This window comes from Taurulus bubalis (genome assembly GCF_910589615.1).
Source record: "Taurulus bubalis genome assembly, chromosome: 10".
Taxonomy (NCBI): domain Eukaryota; kingdom Metazoa; phylum Chordata; class Actinopteri; order Perciformes; family Cottidae; genus Taurulus; species Taurulus bubalis.
The window spans coordinates 15,444,938-15,472,345 of NC_136598.1; the positions used below are offsets into that span (position 1 = coordinate 15,444,938).

Here is a 27,408-nt window from a genome sequence, read left to right on the forward strand (position 1 = left end):
GATTATCAAAAGTGTTGGCAACGAATTTCATTATCGATTCGTTGTGTCGCGCGATTATTACGCCGGGCAATAAGTCGCGGAGAAGAAAAAAAAGAGCGGAGCAGAGCAACTGGCCGGCCAGCGTTTCTGAGATTGGAGTGAGACACGAGAAAAGCTGAGGTCGTGATCTTCTCAAAAATAGAAGATCTTTGACAAGTCGAGTCTTGGCCAATCAGCGTCTTCATGTTCCACAAACTTGTTTTTAATGGAAGCTAGTCAGCTTGCTATCACGTTAGCTAACGTGTTTGGGTTGTGTATTGTCGTTAAAGTTACGTTATGTTCCGTTACAGTTCAGTCTTGCTTGTAAAAAAACGTAACGTGATGAAACATGCCGTCACCCCCCGGTCTGGTTCAGTTCACGCTGTCACTCGTTAACGTTAAACCGGCACACTGGCGGATCAGCCTGCAGGTTTTTTTAAAAAATTTTTACTCAAAGTAGAATGAAGCAAATCACGTAGTTGGGCTTAGCCAACAACGTGACGTCGTGGTCATAAGAGACCCAGAATGAAAGAGTTTAAGGAAGAGGACGCTCTATATGTAGCAGTACAGCTTCCCTCTGTCCCAGTATTTCATACATATTGATAAAGCAGGGTATGCTAAATGCAGCCTGTGGAGGGATCAATTACAGTAAAAAGGGCTCACATTTGCCAGATGTAAAGCATAGATGTGTATGTTTTTAGTGTTAGTCCATTTTGTTGTTTTAATTAACAGCTCAGGGATGTTCAAGGAGCAACCTGTTTGTGCACTTTCTGAAGATGTTTTGCACTGTCACTTCTGTTTTTGAATAAAGGGTTGGAAATGAACGCTTTTTTGATAAAAACATTTTTTTATCCGATTAATCGATTAATCGAAACAATAATCAACCGATTAATCGATTATTAAAATAATCGTTAGTTGCAGCCCTAAACATAAGGCCTGTGGTTAAAAAAGGAAGTTAAACAACTAAACGTCCACACTAGTTCACCTTTAGCTCTTTACTTCTTTACTTCACGCTTCAAAAATCCTTTGTGAATTTGTGAAGATTATCTTGCTGAAGTATCATCAACTTTGAGTTTATTTTCGGCAAGTTCAAAAGGGACCAAAATGTCATGCATAGAGCAGTGGTTCTCAACCTTTTTTCAATGATGTACCCCCTGTGAAATTTATTTTCAGCCGATACCCCCTAACCAGCGCAAAGCATTTTTGGTTGGAAAAAGAAGAAAGAGAATGAGAAAGAAATAATCCTTTATTAATCCCCTTGGGGAAATTATTCTCTGCATTTAACCCTTCCTTAATTAAGGAGAAGTGTGCTGCCGTGAGGCGCCTGGGGAGCAACTGGGGGTTCAGTGTCTTGCTCAAGGACACTTTGACCTGCGAACTATGGGGAGACTGGGGATCGACCCAGCTACCTTGTGGTTACATGCAACCACTCTCCCCATGAGCTACAGCCCCCAAACAATGTAATACACAGTGCTTTACCATCAGTGTCTGATTTAAGAATATATACAATTAAGTTTAAGAATTTATGCTAATTTTAAATATATATTTTTCAAATCTCAAGTACCCCCTGGGGTGCCTTCAAGTAACCCCAGGGGCACTAGTACTCCAATTTGAGAACCAATGGCATAGAGGATCAAATCTTGTGCTTTACAAAAGGTAAGAGAAGACAGAAGAGAGAGGAAACGGTGTCGTTGAAGTAAGATGGAAAACAAGAGTTTGACATTAGTGTGAAGAGATAAAGAAGAGACAGGCAGCTCATTAGTGCTGGCCTCCACCCAACTCTGACTCAACTGTAATTAAGAGGTTTGTTGTAAGTAATCCAGATAATCCTGACAGCCTTAAATACAGTGTGTGATGAATGTGCCACATGGAGATTAAAGATGGAAGATAGCCATCAGGTCAGAAGGCTCATTGTAGGAGCTCCGTGGTACTTGAACTTTCACCTTTTGGACTGAGAGAGCAAAATGAGATGCCGGGAAATGTGTCACTGTTTCAACACAAAAAGGAGGATGGCCAAGTCTAGAGGAGTACTCTACAAAAGTAGATGTCCTGTTACTGATTTAAATACAGTGCTAATAAAAAAGCCCAGTGTAAATGTTCAGATTTGTTGTATAACTTTGAAACAAAAGAGGATTTAATGTGGCCTTTTTTGACAAGATACTTGAGAAAATACAGAACAAATCACCTTCTTTTAGAGGACACACCTAAATCAGCAGTTGTGCAGTCAAATCATTAGTTAAAATAAGATCATTTGTGCTTAGTGAGTTGATGTTGTATGAAAGCACCTGTATTGGGAATGTTTGATGAAACTGTATTGTGACTAAACTGTCTCCTGTTCGGTAATTACTCAGTTTAATAGTTCAGCAATAATCTATTTTAAGTACCGCTCTAGTCCAACATGAACATGCAAAAGCCTAACAAAAGAGTTTTGTAGAGATTACTTGTGCATCCTTAGGAATGTGGAAAACTAGACTATGAGAAGTAATATTTAAATTTAAACGCATTTAAAATAGTCCTCAACATGAAATATAAAGTCATAGCTGTCGTCATTTGACTAGCATAAAACCCTCTTCTCAGTGACTGTATCAAGTTATTCACACTACACCAGTCTGTGTGTGCAGACGGTTCAAGTTTCTTTCAAGCACAGCCACACATCATAAAGTCACCTCAGGGCTCACAGACTGTGATACAGATGGTTGAAATGATCAGTCCTCCAAAATGTGGAGCACAAAGTGATGATACGTGATACTTACGTCTGCAGATGTTCCTAAAGGCAATGATTTAGCTGCTGGACGGTGGTACACTACTGCCCCCTGCTGGAGAAGTAGCACCTCCAACGACAGCGGGAACCATCTTAACCAAAAGACTGAGAATAATATAAATGGTGACAGTATATTTTACAGACACTTCCTTCCAGTGGGTGTGTGTTGTGCATTTTTAAATGCATGTTGTCTATCATAGTGTTTCACTATATTAACTACATTGTATCTGCATCAAGGCTTTAGACGTTGTGCCTTTCTAATCAGCCAATGAGAGCTCAGTATTTCAGGGACTGACGTCACTGCCTTGCCATCAGCTTCAAACAGAGCGGTTTACAGGCTGTGAACTTATGGAAATAACTGTCTGAAGCCAGGAGGAGATTGATTAACTCCCTGCTTCTTTCACTCAATCATAGAAAGGAAAACTTACGAGGACTTATTCAAAGCTTAATTATGTGTAGGAGTCTCAGGGAGTGAAGGGAAACAACATTACCTCATGTGTACTTGACAGGAACACAAATACATCACTATGGTTCTGGTCTTGTCAATGTTTACCCTCCTAAATAAACAACGTTGCCTCAAGAAAGATGCCAAGAGATGATGGGAGACCCTTCGCTCGGTAAAGCGGGAAGCTAAAGTGTTAATATTGTTTTATACTATTATCAGTGACAGGAAGAAGGAGGTGACTTACAGCAACCAACCCTCAGTGTTGAAGCGTAGCTGGAGAGTGCCACAGCGTTTGGTGAAACCATTAGGCTGAAGTAAACAGTGTGAATCCAGTGGAAAATGAATCATTTCCAGACGTTTTCATGATGGTATTTACTTTAGTTTTGCTTTTCCTTTGGGAATGGAAACAAAAGAGTTGGGTGTATCGGGTGGATTTAATTGATATAAATGCCACGTGAAAGTGATTTCAATTTGGCAACAATCAGTAAAGTACATTTACTCAAGCACTGTACTTTTTAAGTACTTTAAGTACTAAATACTTAAGTATTTCCATTTCATCCTACTTCATACTTCTACTCAGTTTTACTGCACAGCATTATTTACAGTTCTATATTGATACTTCAGTATTAACAATTTTATATTAAATACTTTAAGTGCATTTTGCTGATAATACATATGTAGTTAAATTTAAGTAGGAGTTTTAATGCAGGAATTTGCATGTAATGGGGTGTTTTCACACTGTTTTAATGGAGCTTTTACTTTAGTGAAGGATCTGAGTACTTTTCCCACCACTGCAATCATGTACATGTTTATATAATAAAACTGATGTGTTGTGAGAAAGTGACTTAAATATAAAGTTTGTAGATTGATTTAAAAAGTGTAGAACTCTGTGAGAATTGGTATTTATGGCCCAAAATGTCAGTCATGCGTGTGTTTTAAAAACTAAGATGATTTATTCATTTTTCATATTTGCTGCACAGATATCGACTGGAAACAGAGTGCAATAATTGCATAAAAGCTGTTTGAAGTTGTGGCCTGGAGTTGGCCCAAGGCGGCTGTTACAACATCTGTTACAAGAATTAAGTGTCGCAGCACAGTCTGAAGGCTGCAACTGAAGAACAGACACTGAATAAACAGTGTGTGTACTCCTCACCAGTACGGTATGTGCCATTCAAGTAACATTGTCTGGTGTGTTTTATACTCATTACACAAATACAGACGCACCAAGTCACGGCCCATTCACTTCTCAATAAGAAAACTGAAATAAGCAAACAAAAAACAGGTTGTGGTTCATTTCCCAAAGTGGGATATGACTTTGCTCGGTTCATAAGCCCCGTGTCATGCAAACACAGCAGAGTTTTTCCAGTCCGAGTACACCAGGAAGCCAGTGAAGGTGCTGTCTGTCTTGGTGCTTGAGTAAAATCCACTGTACTCTGACAGAGCCATCTGGACCCACACCTGGTCACCAGGGACGAGGTGGAGCAGGGAGCCGCCCGACAGGGATGCCGGTTTGGGCCAGTTGCCGTAGAACTGAAAATAAGAAGCCATTGCGTGTGCATTTTTCATCAGGTCGAACTGGAGGCTGGCGCGGTAGACCGTGGCGTGGACGGCAAAGTAGTAAACCCCTGGTACTTTGCAGGTGAAGCGCCCCGTCTCCGTGTTGTAGTCGCCCTGTTCGTTGATCACCACCTTGTCAAAGCGGACTGCATCCCCCACGGTGAGGGGCAGAGTGTGACCCTCTGATAGTTTGACACTGAAGGCTGATTTGGGGGCCACTGCACACTCGCCTGCCTTTCCTCCCTCTCCCTTTTCTCCTGGGTCACCTCTGTCTCCGGTCAGGCCTCGCACTCCTGTCTCACCTGGGGGAGCACAGACATGAGCATCAACAGCAGACGTGTATCACATACTCACACATAAATAAATAAAATAGAGCACCTGGGTCTCCTGTGTCCCCCTTCGGTCCATTCTCCCCCGGAGCAGCATCTCTCCCGTCCCTCCCGTCTCTCCCTGGCTGACCAGGACCGCCATGAGCTCCAGGAAGGCCCGGGATACCAGGGTGACCAGTACACAGACTGGGAGGGATCTTGTTGTCTTCTAACTGGTTGGAAAGATGGACTTGGAGAAGAAGGAGGGTGTGCAACAGCCAGAGTGAGGTCATTGCAGTGTCAGGGCTGAGGGGAAAAAAAGAGAAATGGAGTTTAGTCTTGCAAAGATAAAGGAAACATTACGGGTTATGAACACGTCTGTGGACGAGTCACACCAAAGTTTGAACTGGACTAAATACAGTGGGATAATATGATCCAGTTAAACAAAAGTGAATAACATATAAACATCGCTTAAACACTAACTTCATCAGATCACAGACGCCAGAAGAGTACATATAAATGTTGAAATGGTGTAATCACACTGCAATGAGTGTTTTACGACATCATTTAAGGACTTGTAGTATAATTCTGTTCACTGTGGCACAGGATTAAAAGCTGACTGCATTACTCATTGCAAAAACTGTAAAGAAATAGCCAGTAATCTAGCACAGATATCTCATGAAAGTGTCCTTCTCTACTCATATCTTTAAAAAAATGTAATATCTTTAAAAAGATAAAAACAGGCCTATAAATGGAGATCTGTCCCACATGTGGCTTGTTTTTATTAACGCAGGTACAGTTTTTGGTTCCAACTGGTGATTCAGCTTTCTCGCGTAATGGATTGAGAGTTATGATAACAAGAACAGCCTGCGCTGCTTCAGGGAACGCATGTGGTGGAAAGTGATGGGGAGAAGAAAAAAAAGACCAGAGATTAAATAATGCAAACAGAAGAGACCATCATATATGATCCCAGACTGATTAACTTTGACATAAATTAATTAAAACATAAACTAGATATCATTTAATTGTTTGACATGAAACATTGGTTAAATTGCTAAATAAATGTAAAAAAAAGTGTATGTGTTTCTGTGAGGGAAATTCATTCATAACATACATATAAGTTCTGAGCTAATGACTAATCATAACTTCATAACAACATATGATGAAAAAACAGATGTTTCCAATCTAGTTTGATGAGACGCTGAATACCAGACAGGCGTCTCAGAAACGACTCACAGACACATTTAATCGTTGAAAGTGTTTCCTGCTCGTGTGTGAACCTCAATCTTATTCTGACCCTGCTTGGACAGTGTGAGAGGACTCGCAGGGACTTTGGGTAGCTCGTCTCCACAGTCTGTCTGTCTGTCTGTCTGTCTGGCCGTCTGTCTGGCAGCAGGACAGGCGTCACAGGACCATAAACCACCCTGATGAGCCGAGCAGGAGGACTTACAGCTGTCTAACAGAACACAGCTCTCTTGTGGACTCCATGTGTATGGTGAAAACTTGCTGTTTGTGGTTTGTGACAATGATGAGAACAGCTAAGAGTTGTCTGTCATCTATCTGGTGGTCTCCTAATTGGGATCTAAAGCGTACATCCCCAACTGCTGCAAAATAAGAGAGAGGAGGAGGAGGAGGAGGAGGAGGGTTAAAAAAAAAAAGAAGGAAACAGCGAGTGAAAAAAGTAAGAGGGAGAGAGAAATGCATGCAGCGTTCCTGGCAGAAGAGGAGACAAGGCAGACAAGAGGACAAATAATGGAGAGTCTGAACAGCTGTCTGCCATCACTCCTCGGATGATTAGACACATGAATGTTTTCAATAAAACAAAAGATGAATCCACCGTTTATAGGCCACTAATATGAAGACGACAGCTACAAACTCTTTTGACTCGGTTTATACTGTCACAGCAGTGTTTAGTCTTTGTTTTTTAATGTGTAACAATATGCAGATTTGTCAGCCATTATTTTCATTTCATATTCCTAGGTTGCCGTTATATATGTTCTGGCAGTTTTTACAGGCAGTTCCAAGATCAAATTTTTCTGTAAGACTGAAATATGTTGTGTCATATTGATACCAGCTGAAATGTCCTGATATTGTCCACGTTTACTGTTACAGGCAGTTACAGGCAGAGCTGCACATAATAATCAATGAGCCGCTGATGGAAAGCACATTTACTCAATACTGTACTTAAGTACAATGTTATGTACATATTTTCTGTTACATTATTTGTTTACACCACTACATTTAAGAGATCATTATTTAACTTTTAACTGCAACACATTATCTGGCAGCTTTAGTTACTACTACTTTAGTTGACTACTTACGTTACAGATTACGATTTTTAGATGATAAGAAGACTGGCTCCAACAAGCAGTCACATCTAATACACAATGATACTTTTAACTAAATAACAGGGGAAAAGATGCAATTACTTAATTTCTCAACACTAAAGCTTTCAGACATATCTGAACTCTGCAGTAAGACATGTGGAGGCTTCTCCTGTGTGTTCTGAAACACTGAAAAGCAACTTTCACTCACAAATCAGGGGAAAAAACTGAACTTAACTTACCAGATGATGTAGTGTGAAGTCTTTGGGAGCTGCTGCTGCTGCTGCAGAAGTGTTAGTGCATCAAAGAGAAACCAGTGAAAGTCGTTCCTCCCAACCAGAGCCTCTGGCTGAGAAAAACGGAAAGGAAATGGTCATGAAATCCAATTAGAAACGGGGAGGAGAGAGAACAGGGAGGACACAGAGGAACATATTTGATGTTTATCCAGCACAAACAAAAGAGAAATAACCAAGTCTGAAACAACATTGTGGCGAAATCAATATGAAAGGAGAGGTTTAATGTTTGGGAGATTGCATAACAGTGTTTGGGAAACCAAACAAGACATAACCTCAGAGTTCAGAGGGCTGTGGTCAGAAAAAGGAAAAAGTCACCACATCAAGCTGCAGCAGAGAATGAGCTCTGTTACATGAGATGTTTTACACAAAACACCAGAGTTTAAAGGTCAGGGGAGACAAATACAGACATCAACTGACATAAAAGCAAACAGATACAATCACACTTTCTTTACTCCACTCTGTGATTTCCTGTATCTGCCTCCAAGAAGAGGCAATTTGCTCCATCCAGATAACATCATCCTATTTATTATCCGTCTCCCACTCAGACAAGACTCTCTGACAGTAATCCTCTTCTCCCTGTAATCCTCCACTGGCGGTGTTAAATTGCTAAAGCGAGAGCTCTTAATATCCTTTTGGCAAGGGAGCTACACTTGAGCCGGTTGAATTCAGCAGCTCCCTTGAATTTTGGCCAAGGAAAACATGTTTTCAGCGTTATCGTGCAGCAGTGGCCCCAAACAGACCAGAACAGTGCCAAAACTGGAGATGGTGGAGGAGTGTCTAATCTCTGTGGGAGAAGCGAACGCAGGAAATAAGCAGGATGAAGCTTTGGAGCAGGACTGTGTTTAGTGTAACAATATGCTCAAGCATGGGCCAATGTTTCACAGGTTTACACTCCACTTGTTTGTTTCTTGTAATTCAGAATTTAATTGACTGATGAAATAGTTTGTGTTAAGTTTGTATACAACAATCATTTTGGAGCCGTGCTAGTGGCTCTCGGGTGGCAACGTCGATCTCGAGAGCCACTTTGGTCCAGACTGAAATGTCTCAACAACTATTTGATGGATCGATAACATTCATACAGACTTTGGTGGTGCCCAGAGGATGAATCCTACTGACTTTGGTGATCCCCGACTGTTCCCTAAGTGCCTCCATTAGTGTGACTCGTGGTTTTGAGCCAAGTATCTCAACTGCTGTTAGATTCAGGGTCAGGGTTACAGGAGTGCAACGAACGCCAGACAGACAACTAACTGAAAATATTCCCACTTTGTATTTAGCGAGAATTAGCAATTGTTGGCATGATGACACACAGAATTAAGATTGTGCACACGGTAAACATTACACCTGGTTAACCTCAGCATGTCCGCATCGGCACTGTGAGCATGTTAGAATGGTGATGTCAGCATTAAGCTCAAAGCACCACTGTGCCTAAAAACAGCCTCACCTAGCCGCTAGACGTGTGTTTTCATTGTGTGTTTGGGCCGCTTCTGTTTGTGCTTATTTAGCAAAGAATGACTCGTATGTGAATATAAATGAGTATATGCTACTCGTGAGACTAAAGCTGCAATTAAAAGGTTACCCCGATGATAAACGGTCGCCCGCTTCAGTTATGGTGGAATTAAAGTCTACTGTTGTTGTTGGAAGATAAAATGTCATCAGCATATAACTTCAGTTGGACTGTCACTTATTTGTTTGTGAGACATCTGTGATGGAGAAGGCAACAGCAAAGACATTAAAACTGTGTTTTAAAATCAAGAAATACTTGTTTTACAATTGAATGAAGTGGGTTAAGTATTTATCTGTCTAATTATTCCGATCGGTTTATTGGACTTCAACACCTTCCTGCTGTATGAATAGCTTGCTGCAGAATGAGGCACAACTATGAGATATCACATGGATTTACATGAGGCGTGTACTTACATATATCTTCAGTAGATTTGTGAAAAAGCATGTAAACTATAAAATCTGGAAACCATTAAAGTGAGAAGTTTCAGTTTTTGACAAGGGGCCAACATTTGTGCTAGAGGGCTAGCACAAGGGATTTGCTCCACCACTTGTACAGTAGTAGTTCAATTCCTTCACAGTAAATCATGTAATTAAAATCAACACATCTCTATGTTTTGACACAAACATAGGAAATTAAAATAACTTCATTGTTAAAATGTGCACACACCCTACAGTTATATATATATATATTTGTATATTAAATATGTATTTGCTGTGCCATGTATGTTCCCACGGAGAACAAAGAGTGAAACCGCTCTGACTGAACACGTGTGTCTGCTCAGTGTTTTAACGATAAAACGCTGGTTTTATGGGAGGAGTTGAGGCATGTTTTGAATTAGCAGCACCTGAATCAGCACATTCTGAATCTGCGAATTTCCTGTAAAGAGTCCATAAACTGCTGCTCAGACGATTTACTGTTGGTAAAAACCACTTGGCAAACTAACGATTTGAATTTATTTCTAGTGGGTGGCGGTGAAAAAGTTGCAGTAAAAGTGAGATTGAGTTTAATGAAAAACGTATCAGTTTAGTTTGGGCAGGAATCCAGAAACAGCCCTACTTTTAAATATTAAAAGACGTCCTGAACTTCCCAAAATAAATCAGTAAACGAGGCAAGAGGCAACAAAGAGTAAAGGAGACATGTTTATTATTTAAACTATCACTTAAATAAAAAAAGTGCATAGAAAATAAACATGATTAGAAACTTTTCTTTTTACATTTATATACAACTTTGTTTCCTAATTATACATTCAACCAAGTAGTTTGTGGTCTATTTTCACTGTGGTGGTTTTCCTTCATTTTGTTGATGTGTATTGAAAGAACACTGTTTAAACGGGATAAAATATGACTGTTGAACTCATGAATACCATTATTACAGAGAGCAGGAGGAATATTGATAAGACAAAGGTATATTCAAGGCATAAGAAACAAGCCTGTTCATGATCCATGATCCCTCTTTTTTGCATGTCCGTCCCTCCGCTCCCTCTGACACCACATCCCATCCTCGGCTGATAACTTCTATACACAAGAAACAATTAGAAAATTACAAATACATGTTACGTACTTGTCGGACCTCTCCCAAACCTTGACTTGTAAAAGAACAATTCAGGGTGGATGTTGCACAAAATAAATAAATAAAATGTTTTCAACATCAGCATTATCTCAGCATTATGACTTTCAATTGAAAAATAAAAACCAGTACATGATAAGTACAACAAAAGCTTCGGAGGCGAGAGAGGTCGTCAGGGAGACGCGAGAGATTTTCCAAAATGGAAAACGCCATTTTGGCGAGATCTTTAAAACTCCCGGACAGTCTCCACAGACCAAACTCTTAATTTATACCACATCAAGTAAGCCGTCTAAAAAGTCCCTGTTAAAACATACAAAGAAAAAACAGAAAAACATTCACTACAACAACCAGAGGGAGGGGGGAAACAAAATGGCTGACCTCAAGAAGTTCACAACCACATTAATACAGTTACAGTTCTCATCACATAAAAAAAAAGTTCCTTTCCAGAAAGAAATTTGAAAAGCAAAACTGCAGCGCTCCTCGTTGATGAAGGAGCACTCACAGGCACAGCAAAATTGGTACTGGATATCAATATACAAAAGAATGATGCACGTTAGTTTCATCTGATAGTACTGTAACACAAAACCATTATAGAGTACATTGAAACATTGCTATTAACCGTTATAAATTTGCTGTTTTGCTACTGTAACTAAGTTTGTCTGTCCATTCCATATATTGTATAGATACTAAAGTACAAGAAATTGCTATGTATGTTTCCGTATAATATTGTTATGTATTTATACTATAATTACAGATAATGACGGAGAAGGGCCACTGGTGTGGCGTGGTAAAATGAAGTCCAAAGAAACAACGGAGACCATTTCCTTATTGTATATATGCCGCGTGACAGTGAAATAAATGATTTATTGTTCACTGAAAATTCAGGAGTGGATCTCGAGAAGCGAGAGCCGGAGACAGAGCCCTTGGCATCAGTAAACATGTTATCACCGACGCTTGCGTGAAGTGGAGAGCTAACCCAGTAAGAACGTGCTGTCCTGCAGATGGAAATGCCACCGCTGTTCACACGTCAGTATTATTCCCAGTGCTGAAATGAAAACTGCTGCCGCTGCCCAGTTTGAGGTCACATCTACGTATTGTTCATATCTCTACCAGGGTTGTGGACACAAGAACTGAAAACAAATGTAGCTGACAAAGCATCAACACGACCCGGTGGCGTGAAGGAATATACATTCATTGTTGACCTTAGCAGCTGAACTCAGCGAGCCCAATGAAGGTGCAGCTGAACAATCGCGAGGCTGGGTCAGGGGGCGCCTGATCTAGAGCCCCAAACGGAAAAGCTCAGCCGAGGTTTGGACACACTGCACCTTCAGGAAGGAGGGGGCTGCTGGCGTGGTCCCTGCCTTCACTTAAGTTGCAGGAGAGTCAAGTGCACTTGGCTAGAGCCTCAAACGTCTCTTTCAGGAGTCATCAAGACCAACCCCCAGATGCCTAAACTCAGTTCTTTTATCGAGGGCCCGATGCACAAACTCAAAGAATCCTCAGTGACCGTCTGTGCTTGTGGTTTCAGCGTTGGAGCTGTATGTCCTATGTCCTATGTCGATTCAGTGCCTGTGTCTCAGCTAAAGTGCAAATCACGTGTGGGTCATATTTTTCTTTCAGCTCACAACAAAAAGCAGCGTGGGAGTAACTGCTAACGGCCTTTAGGTGATAACGAAGTCAGCAGACAACAATAACTTAAGTAAAAAAGGGACACAAATTTTGACTTTAGTCGCATAGTGAAACCAGTCATTCTAAACTTCTCATCAAGGACATGAAGGCTTGTGAGAGAGAAGAGGCATGCTCATTTACAACTAAGGCAAACAACAAGGACAGTGACTGAGAGAATAAAAAGTGATTCTAAATGCTGGTGAGCACATATGAGCAGTCACCAGGATGAAGTGGCTTCTTTAATAAACTCGACAGGGGTATGATGAATGCTTGTTGATAGCATTAAAATAAAGGCACCTCTTTGTTTTTAGTCTGCAGAGGGACGAAACTGCTTGATGGAACTCCTGTTGGATGTTACACACGTGCCACTTGGCAGTGAGCCCACCGATGGTTGATTAGTGAACAAAACGACTCGTTTCGATACGACTGCCTGGTAGCAGCAGCCTGTAAGTGGACTTGATTTTCGGTGTGATGTGGTGTGGAGACAATAAGGCTGGAGAGAGGAGATATCTGCTCGGGATCAACAATCTTAACTCTCTCAAGTGCATAATAATAGTTCACGACTGCCATACTGCCAGCTAGAACTGGAACAATAAAAAATAACGTCAGATCCGACGCAACGGCCCGGGATAGATAAAAGAGCAACTGGTGGACTGAACTCAACGGACCAAGCCACAGACCAGTGTCAGTCTTTGGAATCAAAGAAAACATTCAGGCTACAAATAAAAAAAATTAAAAAATTAAAATAAACAAAAAGCAACTTTGAAAAGGCAGCGGAATACAAAACATAGAGACCAAGCATTAGTGTTTGTAAACCTCTATTTCCTACAAAAATGGCAATAAAATAAATACAATTTTTTAAAAATATAAATACCATCATTAAGTGCTATTCACTAGTGAGTGCTTTGTAAGTCTTTTTTTTGTAGAAAAATATACATTATTTACATTTGTTTTTTTAAAAGCAAGCATGATATTTCCCTGTCCATAATAAAAAAGATAACAGACAAGACTAAAAAAGACTTAATACAAATAAAAAAACATTTTCCAAAGTAACGGTTATCACAACAGGCCAAGAAGAAAACAAGCTTGTGTGAAAATTCAATTCAAGGGCGTGATGTTTGGTTCTCTCTGCTGCTGTAATTTGGAACGTGATTCAAAAGTCCGAGGTTATATAATTACCAAAATAAATTTTGATAATAACAGCATGCGCATGTCTGTATGTTTCTGTAAGATCCGAAGCTGTATCTGGATCACAGCTCCAAAAATCAATTATAAATACGTCTACTAAAGCACATCAGTAGGGTTCTCCAGTCCCTTGGCTGTCAGTCCACCAGAATCTCTAGCTGCCTCGCTCTGTCAGGCCAGAGGCTTAATCCCATCAATAACATGTCTACATCGCTACCAAGCTGTCAGACTTAAAGTCAATTTAAGTACAACGGATGGTATCGACCTCAGATATCACCCTTTACACGAACGGACAAAAATAACTTTTTGCTTTTTAAACAAATTTACATTTCCACCCCTGTGTCTCTTTTTTCTCTCTTCCTTTCTGTGGCCACTGCTCCCCCTAGTGTTTCCACCCGTACAGCTCTTCTCAGGCTGCTTATTCACAAGCAGCTCCTATTTACAGTGTCAATGTACACACGCACAAGGGGGAAAGGTTCAGTAAATCACAACGGCTCTGGAGGCATCAGGGCACATTCAGGGACATGTGCATCAATTATAGCTGACACTGAGTTTATAAAAATAAACAAAAACAAAAAACAGAAATACTAACAAGTTTCTAATTTTTCTTTCTATTAAAATTACTGTTCCAAGTCACTTCAACAAATTGCACTTTGGTGTAAAATGGAACCAAGTTCTTGAATTTTTGTTCTTCTATGTTTACATCTCAGCATTAGTGGACCATAACGTACTTCTAGAAAATGGAGGATGGGCCAATGTAAAAAATGATGAGGGGATAACTTTATCATCCAAATGTAAATTAAAGTTATTGTTATATTGCAATGCTGTGAAGGCTTTCATAACTCACCTCTGAAGGCGAAACTTTCCATGCCAAATGGAAATGAGACAAAAGGAGGCACAATATGTTTGAATTTCTATGTGTGGCCCCTCCTCCAAAATGACCCTTCCTGTTTGTCCAGCAGGACCCACGACCGCTGCCTCTGCTGTGTTCTGCCAACACCAGCAGCAGAAACACTGACAGAGCTGGTGCCCTGTGGGCAGCGGTGGTCCTACTTGGACCGGACCCAGGAAATTGACATAAAGCCAGTGCCACGGCAAACCCCCAGTAGGGAGGACCTCAGAACGTCGTGGCACTGCTGATCAACAGACTAGCAGTCTTCATTAAAGTGTTCAGATATCAGTTGAGGGACTTGCGACACTTCTTTGCGCCGCAGTTGCAGGGCAGCTTGTTGCTGGCATCCTCAATAGGGAACTTGTAGTCGTAGGTTAGCTCCTCCCCACAGTAGATGCGCCGAGAGGCCAAGATGACGATGTGCTTCTGGCAATCCACAGTGATGACCCGAGAGTAGCAGTTGGGCTCGCAGGAGTGGTTGATGAAGCGGGCGGCGTTGCCATGCACCGTGGCATCGACCACCTCATAGTCATCGATGCGAAACATGTAGCAGCCGATCCCCTTTGAGAAAAGTGAAGACAGAAGTTTCATGCATGTTATCGTGTGCTCCCGATGTTTGTTGCATTATTTAAGTTGATCAAACTAATACAATTTAAACTCAAAGTGCATTCCCTAGACCTCACCTTTCCATCGTAATATTTCTCCCGTTTGTCAGTGAGCACGGACCGAATGACATTTCCAGAGTATTCAATGACCATCTCCGCTGCATCAATGGTTTTCTTGCAGAACAGACCTCGGCCATGAATGGGAGACCTGCAGCGGGAAAAAGTTTTGGGAATTGAATCCCAGTAACGGCTTCAGCCTGCAAATGTAGATGCTGATTTTGTTGAGGCCGTCTGCCTTTTTTTATACCATCAAGTTTATCAAGATCTTAGACAACCACAGCGGATCTTATTATTATAAACGACAAAGGTAAACGTGACAGTGAAATCAAACAGCAAATGTCTCAAAATCCCCTTTAGACCACAGGACTTTCCTCATGCTTTCCTCCATTCATAAAACAAGGAAGCAGTCTTGTATCAATTTAGGACTATTTTAGGAGACGGGGAGAGCATTTGTCTTTGTTTGATAACACTAAATGTAAAGTTAGACTTTGCTTTCGGCTTCCCAACTCATTAAAAAGAAAAAGAAAAAGAAAAAAAGAGAAAAGAAATACACATCCCGCAGCAGTGCTGTGAATGAGAGAAAAAATAGTTTCATGCCGGTAATGTTTTAAAGCTCAAATAAATAATCATCAAACACACACAGATGATTTACTTTGGAGACCGACGGTCTTAGTTTCATTTGAACCCACTGCATTTCATTCATTCCATCCAACAAGCATCAGTAAATACTAAGCAGCAGCAAACGTTGTCGCAATAAGATAAAACCAAGGTCCAACATGATAATTAGATGAAACCGGCGGGCTCACTGAACTGCAGGTTGCAGAGTGTGTTTACCCCTGCGACCACCAGCATTCCTCGTCAGCCTCCCTGGTCTTTGGCAATACAGACAGCAATGGTCTGAAGGAACCTTTTAGTTCCTTGAAAAGTAGACCCGGGACTAGAATTACCAGCTATTGAACATCATCTACGTCGTGTGCAAAGAATTGTACATTTTTAGTAGACAGTTTAAGACCCCCCGATCTAACCTGTAGACTCCAACAGTTTCCTTTGACGTGGCCTTGAGCTGTTTGAATCTCACAGCCAGTGGTAGCTCCATGGAGGCACGCCTGCAACAAAAATAAATGTTGTGGTCCATCTTGACAAAATTATATTTTATAACTAGTAACTCTCAATTTCAGATAATAAGATCAGGTCAGATCATGTAAGACAAGTTCCTCAGGAGGGAATGTAGGTGTTGCAGCAGCACAATGACAGATTGTAATGACTCTGAATAAATAACAAATCTAGTGAGTTCGCTTACTGACCTGGCAGTCCTGAGCTGCCCTTCATCATCGTTGTCTTCTTGCGGCCTGTACTCAGGAGGCTGGCGGTGTTTTGAGGCCAGGAAATTGAACATGTCAAATACAGACCTCCTGAAAGGCAAACAGATGTAATAGGCAGAAGTCAGAAACACAAACACACAAGATCAGGTTTGGTTACAAGTTTGATGAAAACTAATTTTCTAATTCGGAGCATTAAAGTCAGAAAGAAGGTTCTTGGTTTTCCAATCGTCCAATGAATCATTTACCCAATCTTTGGGTTGTGCTCATATTTCCAACATTGTTATCAACAGTGTGTACAATATACAGTATTTAGTATTTGTCTGTTTGCTACAATCTCCCTTCTATAAGCCCAACGTCTTATAGAGAAGTGTTTATGTGTGTGTGGGTTCCTTCCAAACCTGTGGTGGATCTCTGCACGAGCCGACCCGTGGGGGTTGACGGGAGGTTCCTCTGTTTCCTCTGGTTTATGGAAGCGGAAACGGTAGCTGCGACAGTGTCTGGAGCCGTAAAGCTGCTCGAGCAGGAAGACCACTGCCTCGTGGACGACTCCCAGCATCCTCAATCCATTCACACCTGGGAGGAGATAGATAGATATTCATATTGTCATATGCACAGTTAACAGAGCTACTCCGTACAATGAAAAGCTTCTTCAGCTAGGTCCTCCTTCCACACAGAATTACAACAACTTTAAAAAAAAAAAGTGCTATAAATGATAATAGTATAAGACAATATATAAAATAAGGCACAGAAATATGAGAACAGTATTGCACAATCAGTTGACGGAGCAAAGGAAAGCGTCCACAATTCATTTTTTGCATATACAGCAATAGATCTATTCTTCTTTGTTTTGTGGTGTAGTCAGAGTGAAGCCTCACCTTCAAAAGAGAGCTCTTTGAGTCGTGCATTGGTGCGAGCTTCCTGCACTTTATCAGTCAGGGATTTCCAAGCCTCTGAAAAGTTAAGACACGACAGCTCAGCATTTCATGTACGATGTATGTTCAATATTTCACACACATCAACAGCTCTTATTTTAATCGTTGTGTAGTATATATGTAAAACGAACCTTTGATGTACATGTTGTAATTACAGTGATTCCTTAGTTCTGACAAAGAACATCGAGTGCAGTCAGGAAGTGAGGTGCATTTTGTATTTATAGTGATGATTTGTATTAAAATGTCATCAAAACACTTTGCAACAAGGAGGATATTTTTTCTCTGTGACTTCAAATAGCCTTGTGCTCTTTATTTATGGACAACAAGCTACTCAATATAGCTATATCAGCTTTAAAAGCACACATTATATGACCTTTTGCCCAAGGCATATTTGCACAGAAACAAAGTCCTATTCTCTCACCTTCGATACTCTCACAGCGGATGTGGAAGCCGTCCTCACTGCAGATTTCAAAAAGTATGCCCTTCTTGGGTTTGCTATCCAGGCCGGTATCCCTGCTGTTGCCATCTTGGTCGGGTGGTGAAGCCACAGGAAGAGACCCTGCTCCGCCAGCTGCAGATGGTTTGTCTTTCCCCACTACTTTCCCCGGAAGCACAGGACTATCAGATGTCTTCTTTTTACCAAGCACACTGGAAAATTAAATAGGCAAGCATTAGAACTCTTTAATATATAAAGTATGAAAATGGGCTCCTAGCATGGATAACCCCATACCTCTTGTTGGTTGCCTTGTCTGCAGGCTTGCCTGTATCCATGGGTTCGGGGGAGCTCAGCTCTTTGGAACTGCTTGCAAAGACGATAAGAGAGGCTCAAAATGTATATTGTATAATGAATATATAATATGTTTTACGCACAAGTACTTTAGGGACAAATTGGGAGTTATAGTTTCAGTCAAAAGCTATTTCACTTCTCTGTTCTCTTGTACACACAATCTGTTTGTTATGAAAACGTATCTAAAGAATCAAGCAAACACACAATCCTGTTCTTGTATTCACAATTAATTACAATCAGGGTTTTCACCAAAAAATAAGCAAATAGCATAAATGAATGACAAACAATGGCTGTGTTGGAATATGACCTGAAACGGCAAGCTTGTGCCTTCAAAAGTAATGTGTATTCAGGGCTTGAAATGTAAAAAATGTGGCCAGTGGGTTTCAAAGTTACTTTGCCACAATTTCAGAAGCCAAAATTCGCTACCCCATGCAGAGAACACCGTTAAGTGACGTAACTTTCCTGCACACTGAAGTATTATTTAAACAGTATATAGACTTTTCTCAGTTGAGGTATTTATGAAGCAAACGTCCATGACTTTTCCAAAACTTCCAGGCTGCTTTTATTTTTCCAAAATGTCTCCGGGACTGGATATTGCTATTTTCAAATTACATGTAATTTTTCCCAGTTGTGTATCTCGTCATGAAAAAAAAACAAGAATTATTATTCATTATTCTCCATATATTATGGCACCTAACATTATTTTCTAGGTTTTTGCTAATTCTTCATATTTATTTATGTAAATAGGAATAAACCGAAAACACAATACATCTCAAGCAGCCAGAATAACAACTGTCTCACCTTGGCTTTGAGTGATGTCGTCCTGCAGGGTTGCTTTGATGCTCCTCTGCCTGAGAGGCCTTGAGCTTTTTCACAGTGGTTATGTCTGGACTCTGTCTGCTCCTCTTTGATTTCGGTTTGCCTTTTTCTGCTCCTAAAGTGGTCGAGTTAGGCGGCCTTTGTTCTGAAGATCTGGAGATGGGAGTTGTTCTACTGCTCTGCGAGTGTGTAGAGGTCTGTGTTTGGGTGAACACTCCAACAACACGTCCCCTGGCAGAGCTTAGCGAGGTGGCTAAAGTAACAGTTGTGTTTGGACTGGAGTCCAATGTCTGGGCTCTGTTCATATAATGAGATTGGTGCTGTAAGTGGATATTACTAACTTCGGTCTCTCCGTGCTGGCTGACTGCCACGCTGATAGTCTGTTGGGATGGTAGGACGCAGATGCTGCTGGCAATAGATGTCTGGACAGAGGAGCTGAGGTGTGATATCAGTGGAGCTCCTGCTGATTGAAAGCCCAAGCCATGTGGACTTGCTTTGAACAGGAGGTTGCTAATTGGCCCTGTGATCTCAGTAGAGCTGAGGACAGGGGTGGAAAGGGACACTGATCCTGGTGCAAGAAGGCCAGTAGTACCACTAGGGGGCACAGACACAACATTCAGCACTGACTGACTGGGGTTGAGGCCAGAGACTGTGCAAGGTATAAGGTGAGTGGAGGAATCATGGCCCAGGATACCAGGCTGTGTAGTACCGGGAATCCTCTGCTGTAGGAGAGTAGTGGGGTCCAAGTACATAACCCTACCTGATTTTGGTCTCTTGATAATATTTGGAACCTTGCGCTGAGAATTGGAGAGGGTGCTTAACTCAACCAGGCCACCAGGTTGGCCAGTGATGCCAGCAGTAATCTGAGGGGAAGACAGGTTGATGAGCGTCATGCTGGAAGGTCCTACTTCAGACGGGGCCAAAGTAGGCTGGCTACGGGAGCGGGCCAGCTTTTTGTTTTTTCTTGGTAGACGAGAGATGGGCCTCTTCTTGCCGTGAGCAGACGCGAGTATAGTCTGGGAGGAAGGACTGGACACTATGGCAACACTGGGACCCAGCTCACGTGGCCGACCAGCCTCCGAGACCAGAATCTGGGGCTGGTCGTGGGGCAACCCAATGAGAAGCCCTGAGGTGGTGCTGGGGATTCCCGTCTGGAAGCCCGTCTGTGTGGCTCCTGTAAAGGTGTGAATGTGGGAGGCGTGAGCCATGGTGCCCAGTACTTTGCCACCAGCAGGAAATATTGACTGGGCTGTGGATAAAGCAGTATTCAGCCCTGTGGTTAGTGTCATAGAGCTCAGCATAGCTGAAGAGCTGGTATCCATCACTCCTGTGGCACTAATTTTTTGGGCAACACCATTAGGGACGGTCTGGAGAACATAGAGAGGCTGGAACTGCTGATTGACCACAATGAGCTTGTCAGGGGCCGGTTTGATGACTGCTGGGCTAGAAATCTGAGTCTGGGATGGTCCTGGCCCAGGAACTGTACTGGGGCTGCCTGCAGCTGCAGCTGATGCAGGGATGCACCTCTGACCCTGAAGAGGCAAGGAGGGTGAACTTGGCAAACCAGGGGTACCAGAACTCCTGGGAACATCCTGGTTACCTGGAGGTTCAACCACCTGGCCAATGGCAGGGCTGGGAATAAACTGCTCAGGAGTCATGTGACCCTGTGTGACCTGCGTGTCCCTGTTTCCCAAAGTTGCAGCATCATGCTGATTCTCCGATGGGGACCCACCGGGCCCTGCTCTTTTCTTGTCCCCATTCTTTTCTCCACGTGTCGTCTCTGGATCAGAAGCTAAGCCCAGCATGGTGCGGTCTGAGGTATCTGAGATGAGACTCCCAGCGGTGTGGTTCTGACTGGTGTTGACAGAGGGGCTGCGTGTGGTCAAGACAGAGAGATCAGATGGCAGCTCCAAAGGAAGATATGGCTCCTCTACAGATATGGAGCTATTCACACTACTCTCCACCACAGCTCCGCTCTCAGCACTGGGCAGCTGCTGGGAAAAGTCATCAAACAGGATGTCTTTGGGCCGGTTGACATCCACTCCAACATAGCCGTCATCCAGGAGCAGCTCCGAGGAGGACGCCTCAGACTGCTGACCCAGAGCCTGCATTGACATGGAAGGTGTGTTGAGGACAAACTCCATGATATCTGATGGCAAAATGTTACCACAGTCATCACTGTTGTTGTTGTCAGAGTCTGATTTAAGCAGGTCTGTGCTGAGGGACAGTTGGGCCTCGAGAGGATCCTGACCCTGACCCTGACTCTGCGGCTGGGACTTGACCCCGCCTCCAAGAGGAAGACAGTTTTCTTTCTGGTTCTTTCTGCCTTCCCGCGTGTTTCCGCTTACAGCTCCACTGTTGTCAGCCTCCTTGCTCGAGTCATGGGAGTCAGGTTTTTCAGTGTGTCTTTCTCTGCCCCTTCTCTTGGGGGTACTTTTATGTGGTGTGGAAGAAGAGGTGGCTGTGGTGGTGGTGGTGGTGCTGGTGGTGCAGATGCTGGTATCGCTCTCTGATCCATCATCAACACCGTCGAGCTGGCCAATACGCTGCTTGCCTAAGGTCCTGTCAAACGCAGCAAAAACAATATGCCGCATTATTAGAGACATAAACAGAAAATAAACACAAATAATTCTAGACAATAATTCTATCAAACATAGGTTTGTGTACTTACAGAGCACTCAGCATGTCCTCTTCAGCCTTTCCTTGTGCCCTTTGCTGTTGCTGCTCCTCGTCTTTTAGAAAGCGCTGAAGCTGGGATCCCCGTCCCAGACACCGGTCGATCCCTTCTATAGATGGTAGGGCCTCACCAGGGTTTATTATTGTTCGAGTGAAGTTGTAGTAGTAGGGGTCTTTACTCCTCTGTTTCATTGCGCTGTCATCATCCTCTCCACTGTCCCCTGACGAAGAGGTGGTGCTCATATCATCTGCTCCATCCACCTGCCCCTCAGCTGACTTCTTGCGGCCACCGGTCCTCCTCTTAACCACGGCGCCAGCTCCATCTCCGCTGCCGTAGAAAGGAAGGTCTTCTTCGCCGTACGAGCGAACCCCATAGAAAGGCGTGAGGCCAAAAAACATGTTGGAGCGTGCACGAGCGCTGCGCCGAGGGTAGCGCCGCTTCGCTGACCCCGACCCGTCACTGTCATCCTCGTGATGTTTATCATCCATGCCTCTGTCGTGGTCATCTTCTGGGCCATCACCCTCGTCCTCTGTGCCTTGAGTGAGGAGGCTGTGGTGGTCTCGTAGCTCGCTGAGTGAGTGCTCCTTGCGCAAATCCTCCTCCTCCATCTGAGTCTGAGAGTCAGATTCAGAACTGTCACTGCTGCTGGCAGACGGCGAGGTGAAGAGAGCGGAGCGGGCAGAGCGACGGGTCCCCTGGCCGGCAGGAGAGACAGTGGAGGTAGTAGTCAGGGGACAGGAGGAAGAAATACCACCAACAGTGCTGGTCCCATTAGGGTCAGTCTTGATATCAGTCTTTAGTGGAGTTACAGTAGGAGGTTTGACTGGTCTCTTCTTCTCTCTAGTGGACAATGGCAGCTGGTTGGTTGTTGGTTTGGTGTGAGACTGGGAAGTGATCTTCACTCCTTTCTCTGGGGCTAAACCACTCGGTTGCAGCTGTTGTAAATTGTCCAAGCTAGAGCTGTTCTTCCTCTCAGGACCCGAGTAATTTTCTCTGCTCTTTGAGACTGACCTGTCCGCTCCCTGGTTCTCAAGCTTTTCCCCCTGAGCCTTCCCGTGGGCTTTGGCGCTGTTACCAAGCACTTGAGCTTTGCTATTTGTGCTGTTGTGAGAGCTGGGGTTTGTAGCATGTGCATTGGCGCTGCCAGTAGCTTTAGTATTATTGTTGAGAAGGGGAATTTTGTTGCTGCTGTTGCTGTTTTGGAGAGTCTTTTCTCTTTCCCGGTCTTTGGACAACTCTCTGCTGCCTGCCGTCTTAACTTTGGGGTGTTTCTCTTTGGCAGCTGAGGCTGCAGCCGTAGAGGCCAGGTGCATGGAGCCTCGCTTGACAATGTCATCTTCTGCTGGTGTCCTTGACGGCCACACAGGCTTCATAGCTGCCGCTGTGGCTGGACCTGATGAGTAATCGTTCGATTTACGTGAAGTGGATTTCTGAAATGAAGACTGTGGGGAGCCAGATTTCCCAACTACAGAGTCCTTGTGGGGTGAAGCTGGCATTACAGTATTTCCAGTGCCACTACTACTCTCCTTCCCTGAACTGGGCTTGTCCTTGGACTGGGTGATGTTAGAGGTTGGGGTGGCCCGGTGACGAGGCAACAAACTTGCAGAAACATCCTGGTCTTTGCCTCCGTGTTTCCCTTGCTTGTCGGCCTGCTTGGTGCTGCCACCTCTCTGCTGACCAGTGAGAACAGCAGTGCCCACAGGAGGGGAGGACTGGCCTGAGCCTGCAGGTGCCAGTCTGGGGCTTTTACTCTCACCTCCAGCCTGTTTGGACTGAATGCCAGGGTTATTATCTTTCCCTGAGCCAGAGTCTTTGTTTTTCTCTGTGCTTCTACAACTGGAATCTCTAGAGAGAGGTCTACCCTTGTCAGAGTCTCTGCTAGACGGTCTGTCTTTATCTTGGCCTGAGTCTTTTCCAGTTTCCCTGCAGTGTTGTCGCTGCTTCTCAGATTCCCTTAGCCCTGCATCTCTACTTAGAGACCTAACTTTTTCTATGTCTTTATAGTTAGGGTTTCTAGAGGATGATTTGCTTTTATCTTTTACACTATTGCTTGAATCTCTGCTTGTCTGTCTCCCTTTCTCAGAGTCTTTGTTTAGTTGTCTCCCCTTTTCTGAATCTCTACTGGGCGGTCGTCTCCTCTCAGATTCTTTCACGCCCAAGTCTTTACTCAACGGTCTCCTCTTTTCTGGCTCTTTGGCTGATATTTCGCCTTTGTCAGACTCTTTTTGCCCAAGTTCTCTGGATGATCTAATCTTGTCAGAATCCTTAGAAGCTTGGTCCTGACTTGACACCCTCCCCATGTCTGCATCTCTCAACCCTTGGTCTTTGTTTGGTTGAAGTCTATTTCTGTCTGTGGAGAATAGCCTACCCTTTTCATCATCTCTCTGGACTGGACATTTTGCTGATTCTTTGCTGAGGTGTTTGGACTTTTCGGGGTCTCTGGCAGGGGAGGGGATGAGGGGAGGGGGTGAGGTAAGGGGTCGTGACACAACCTGAGGTGGGGAAGTCAATGCTCTCTGTCTGTTCAGCTGGTGGGGAGGAGGAGAGAGAGAAGGGGAGCTGTGGCGACGTGAGTCAATACTCCGCAGGCCGGGGTTCACCAGGGAGTCTCCTACTGTCACAATCTCATGGCTTTGGGGCTGAGCGGTACCTCCTACAAAACAAAATAAATGAAAATTGAAATGGCGACGACTCTAGAAGTTAAATTCATTTCTAGAAAGAAATATCAAAATGATCTGTAATTCTATAACCAAATTCTAAAACAAAAATCCAAAAGTTATACCTGGAGAGGGCATGGGCCTGGGGCCTAGTAAGCGCTGACAAGGTGGGTAGCTGGGGTGTCGGTTCCTGGTGTAAACCCTGAGCTTAGGTGTATTTGCAGGTGAAAGGGTGTCAGAGCGCCTCGGGGATTCGAATGGATCTGGAAAATCTAGATAAGCAAGAAGGAGAAATTGACACAAAACACAGTTGAGACTCTGTTCCCATCCAGACCTTTTTTAAAGTATGTATATATACTTAGCTCTTTAAACTATTTTAAAACTTTTTATTTGACATGGTTTTCCCAGATAAAAAGTTTTTAGAAAACGTTAAAGTCCAGGGACCACAGTGGGAAAATGTGCTCTCTAGATAACTGACAGTGAAATGTTGATTAATATGCAATGTCCTTGGTAAATAAATAAATAAAATAAATAAACTTAAGAAAAACTATTTAGAGAGCAATCCATTACTGCCACACATTTGTAACACTATCGTCTGTAGTTTACCTGTTATGGAAGGTAGGTTGTGTGCTATTGTGCGATTCTCCTCAGGAGCCATCATGCTTTTCCGGTCAGACTCGACCACCGGGTGACAAACTAGGATCCTACAGGTGTACACACAGCGCTTTCGAGCGTCCAAGGTACTCCAGTATACCCTTGAACACCTGGGGAGAAGGGAATTTATTCAGTTTGCAATTTCAGTTTCCTCCAGCTGATGTACTTTAATTGAAGGGAGAATAATAATGGTCTTAGAGAGGACTTAGAGAAGACTTTCAGATAAGTGAAAAGGTAAAAAAAAAAAAGTAAACTCACTGGTATCCTACAGGGAAGAGTTTGCGCTTGCAGTCGGAGAGTTCAGTCAGTATCCCCAAACAATCAATGGTCATGGAGCCTGTAATGACAGCGTTTAAATCAGCATTCAAGAGACACTGGAAGAAAAAGTTGTTTATCAACAAACATTTACTCGCGATCAATCTACCGATCATCATGTGGATATTTTCAGGCTCCAGTCCTGCCAGCCACTTCCTCCTGAGACGAATGCCCTCCAGGTCCACGAGGATCCTGCGGGTCACCTCAAACCCAGACACCACCTGGAGAAATAATACACAACCATCGGAAAGTTGAAGATAAAAGTAAGATCCTCAAGAAAAAGTTCCTTGTCTGGCATGGTTCCTTTATACAAGAGACATACACATTATTTTACTGACTAAGTTTGACAAAAACATGAACATACTTTTAAGGTGGCTGCAATTGAAATGTATTAATGAACTTTTGATTATATAGTAAATAATGAAAAGGTTCTTACTTCTCCCTTGATGAGGTCCCTGTGCTTTGGGCAATAGACTTTCTTGTCCTCCAGGAAGACACAGTGGCACTGGCGTGCGCACATGAAGTGGTAGTTGCTGGTGCAAGAAGTGAGGCAGCAGCCAACTGTGGCTCCTAGCTTTTGACACTTCTCACAGCGCTGAATAAAAAGCACAAGTTACAACAGGTTGTAAATGTAAATGTCTATTAAACAACCACTGAAAAGAGAGTGGGAAGCTGTGATGGACAAGGTATCTTACCAGCTGTTTTCCCCTGAGAACAGCCATGTGAACATTCTTCAGAGAGCCGTCGTCATCTTCGAACACTTCAGCAGACCACAGAGCGCAGTTCACATGTGTCCACTCGTTCTGACCGATGTACAACAGCCTGCCACCCTCCTGAAACAAACAGCCGTGTTACAAGTGAGAACAAAGTCATTCTTCTGTGTTAAAGAGAGTCCGAGCGGTTTCCTGACTCACATTAGTGTTCTCGTCTCCGTACTTCAGACACAGAACACATTGCCTGTTGTCACTTATGCCTGGCGGAGGAGGGAGCTCTGGAATGTCGTCACGATCTGAAGGGAAAAATTTATGAGAAAACCAGTAAGTGACAAGATGTGCGAAATTAGTGTGCATGTAGGTATTTGTGCATATATTTGCAGATTGCCTTACCAGGAAGGAGTGGGGGTGGTGGGGGTAGAGATGGAAGAAGAGGAGGAGGGGAGGCTGGAGAATCTGATTCACCAGGGGTCTTGGGCCGAGGAGCTGGGATGATCTTTTTCATGAGGTGGGGGAGCTCAGCGCGGGAAAGCTCCTGTCTCTCCTGCCACTGGGCGTAGTTGTGGTCCAGAGACGGAGGCAGCACAGCATTCGGGAGAAGCCCACTGCTGAAAAACAATGGCGCTCTTAATTGATGTCCTAACTATGATTGGGTCAAATGTAAAGTTGTGACTGTGAGCATCTCAGGATTTATTCCCCAAAAAAACATAAAAAGTCGTACGTGAGCAGTAATACATAATAACACCCAAGGAGCTTTGCCAAATTGAGTTTGGCCAAGTTAAACAAGGCTGGGCTATTTGTATGATGTGATGTCTCATACTTAATAAGACAGCAGAGGCAACTAAAACAGGCATCCCTCCAGTGATGGCCACATGATCCACTGGATGGATTATTGGCTTCTTGGGCTGGAGCACTGACACATAACGCAACAGACCAAACTGACAAGTTAACCACAATTGGACCACAAAAATGTATCAAAGAGCCGTCAAGTGAAATGTGACACTGCTATGGTTTGCCTCCCACAATGCCTGGAGGACAGGCAGAGTAAATGGACTGGGAAAGCTGATATCTAAATAAAAGTGAGCGAGTGACTCAAAGAGATAATGAATGAGTGAGTGCGAAAGGAGTTCAATATACAGAGTAGTAAAGCATAGCATTAAGTTACAAAGTGAAAAGTTCACATTGACACAAAAACAGGGGCTTCGAGCTTTGAGTTATTCCTTTTAATAATTAAAAATAATATGCCTGTCATCACTATTAAAAGCATACATTATTAAATTTGATAATTTCATTAGTAATCATTGATGTAAATGCATGTGCACAAAAAAATGTGCTGCTATTCT

The 27,408-nt window shown here is 43.1% G+C and overlaps 2 protein-coding genes across 2 annotated transcripts in view; both read right to left on the bottom strand.

Annotated features, from left to right (window-relative positions):
- Nucleotides 1–3,593: 3,593 nt before the first annotated feature.
- On the bottom strand, nt 3,594–7,787 carry c1qtnf5 (C1q and TNF related 5). The gene is made up of 3 exons (XM_079224706.1): nt 7,656–7,787; nt 5,160–5,395; nt 3,594–5,083 (listed from the first exon to the last, which is right to left on the bottom strand). The coding sequence occupies exons 2-3, from the start codon at nt 5,380–5,382 to the stop codon at nt 4,563–4,565; spliced, it is 744 nt and encodes a 247-aa protein (XP_079080832.1). The 5' UTR covers nt 5,383–5,395; nt 7,656–7,787; the 3' UTR covers nt 3,594–4,562.
- Nucleotides 7,788–14,809: 7,022 nt separating this feature from the next.
- kmt2a (lysine (K)-specific methyltransferase 2A) overlaps nt 14,810–27,408 on the bottom strand; it is a gene marked incomplete at both ends in the record, with an annotated part of 34,489 nt that continues 21,890 nt past the window's right edge. The window contains 18 exon segments of the mRNA XM_079224551.1: nt 14,810–15,085; nt 15,208–15,337; nt 16,215–16,295; nt 16,494–16,601; nt 16,910–17,084; nt 17,387–17,461; nt 17,865–18,091; nt 18,174–18,242; nt 19,032–21,611; nt 21,721–24,379; nt 24,509–24,655; nt 24,990–25,147; nt 25,296–25,374; nt 25,462–25,573; nt 25,789–25,947; nt 26,048–26,185; nt 26,267–26,361; nt 26,459–26,673. Of these exon segments, the coding sequence (XP_079080677.1) occupies nt 14,810–15,085; nt 15,208–15,337; nt 16,215–16,295; nt 16,494–16,601; nt 16,910–17,084; nt 17,387–17,461; nt 17,865–18,091; nt 18,174–18,242; nt 19,032–21,611; nt 21,721–24,379; nt 24,509–24,655; nt 24,990–25,147; nt 25,296–25,374; nt 25,462–25,573; nt 25,789–25,947; nt 26,048–26,185; nt 26,267–26,361; nt 26,459–26,673 (7,483 nt within the window).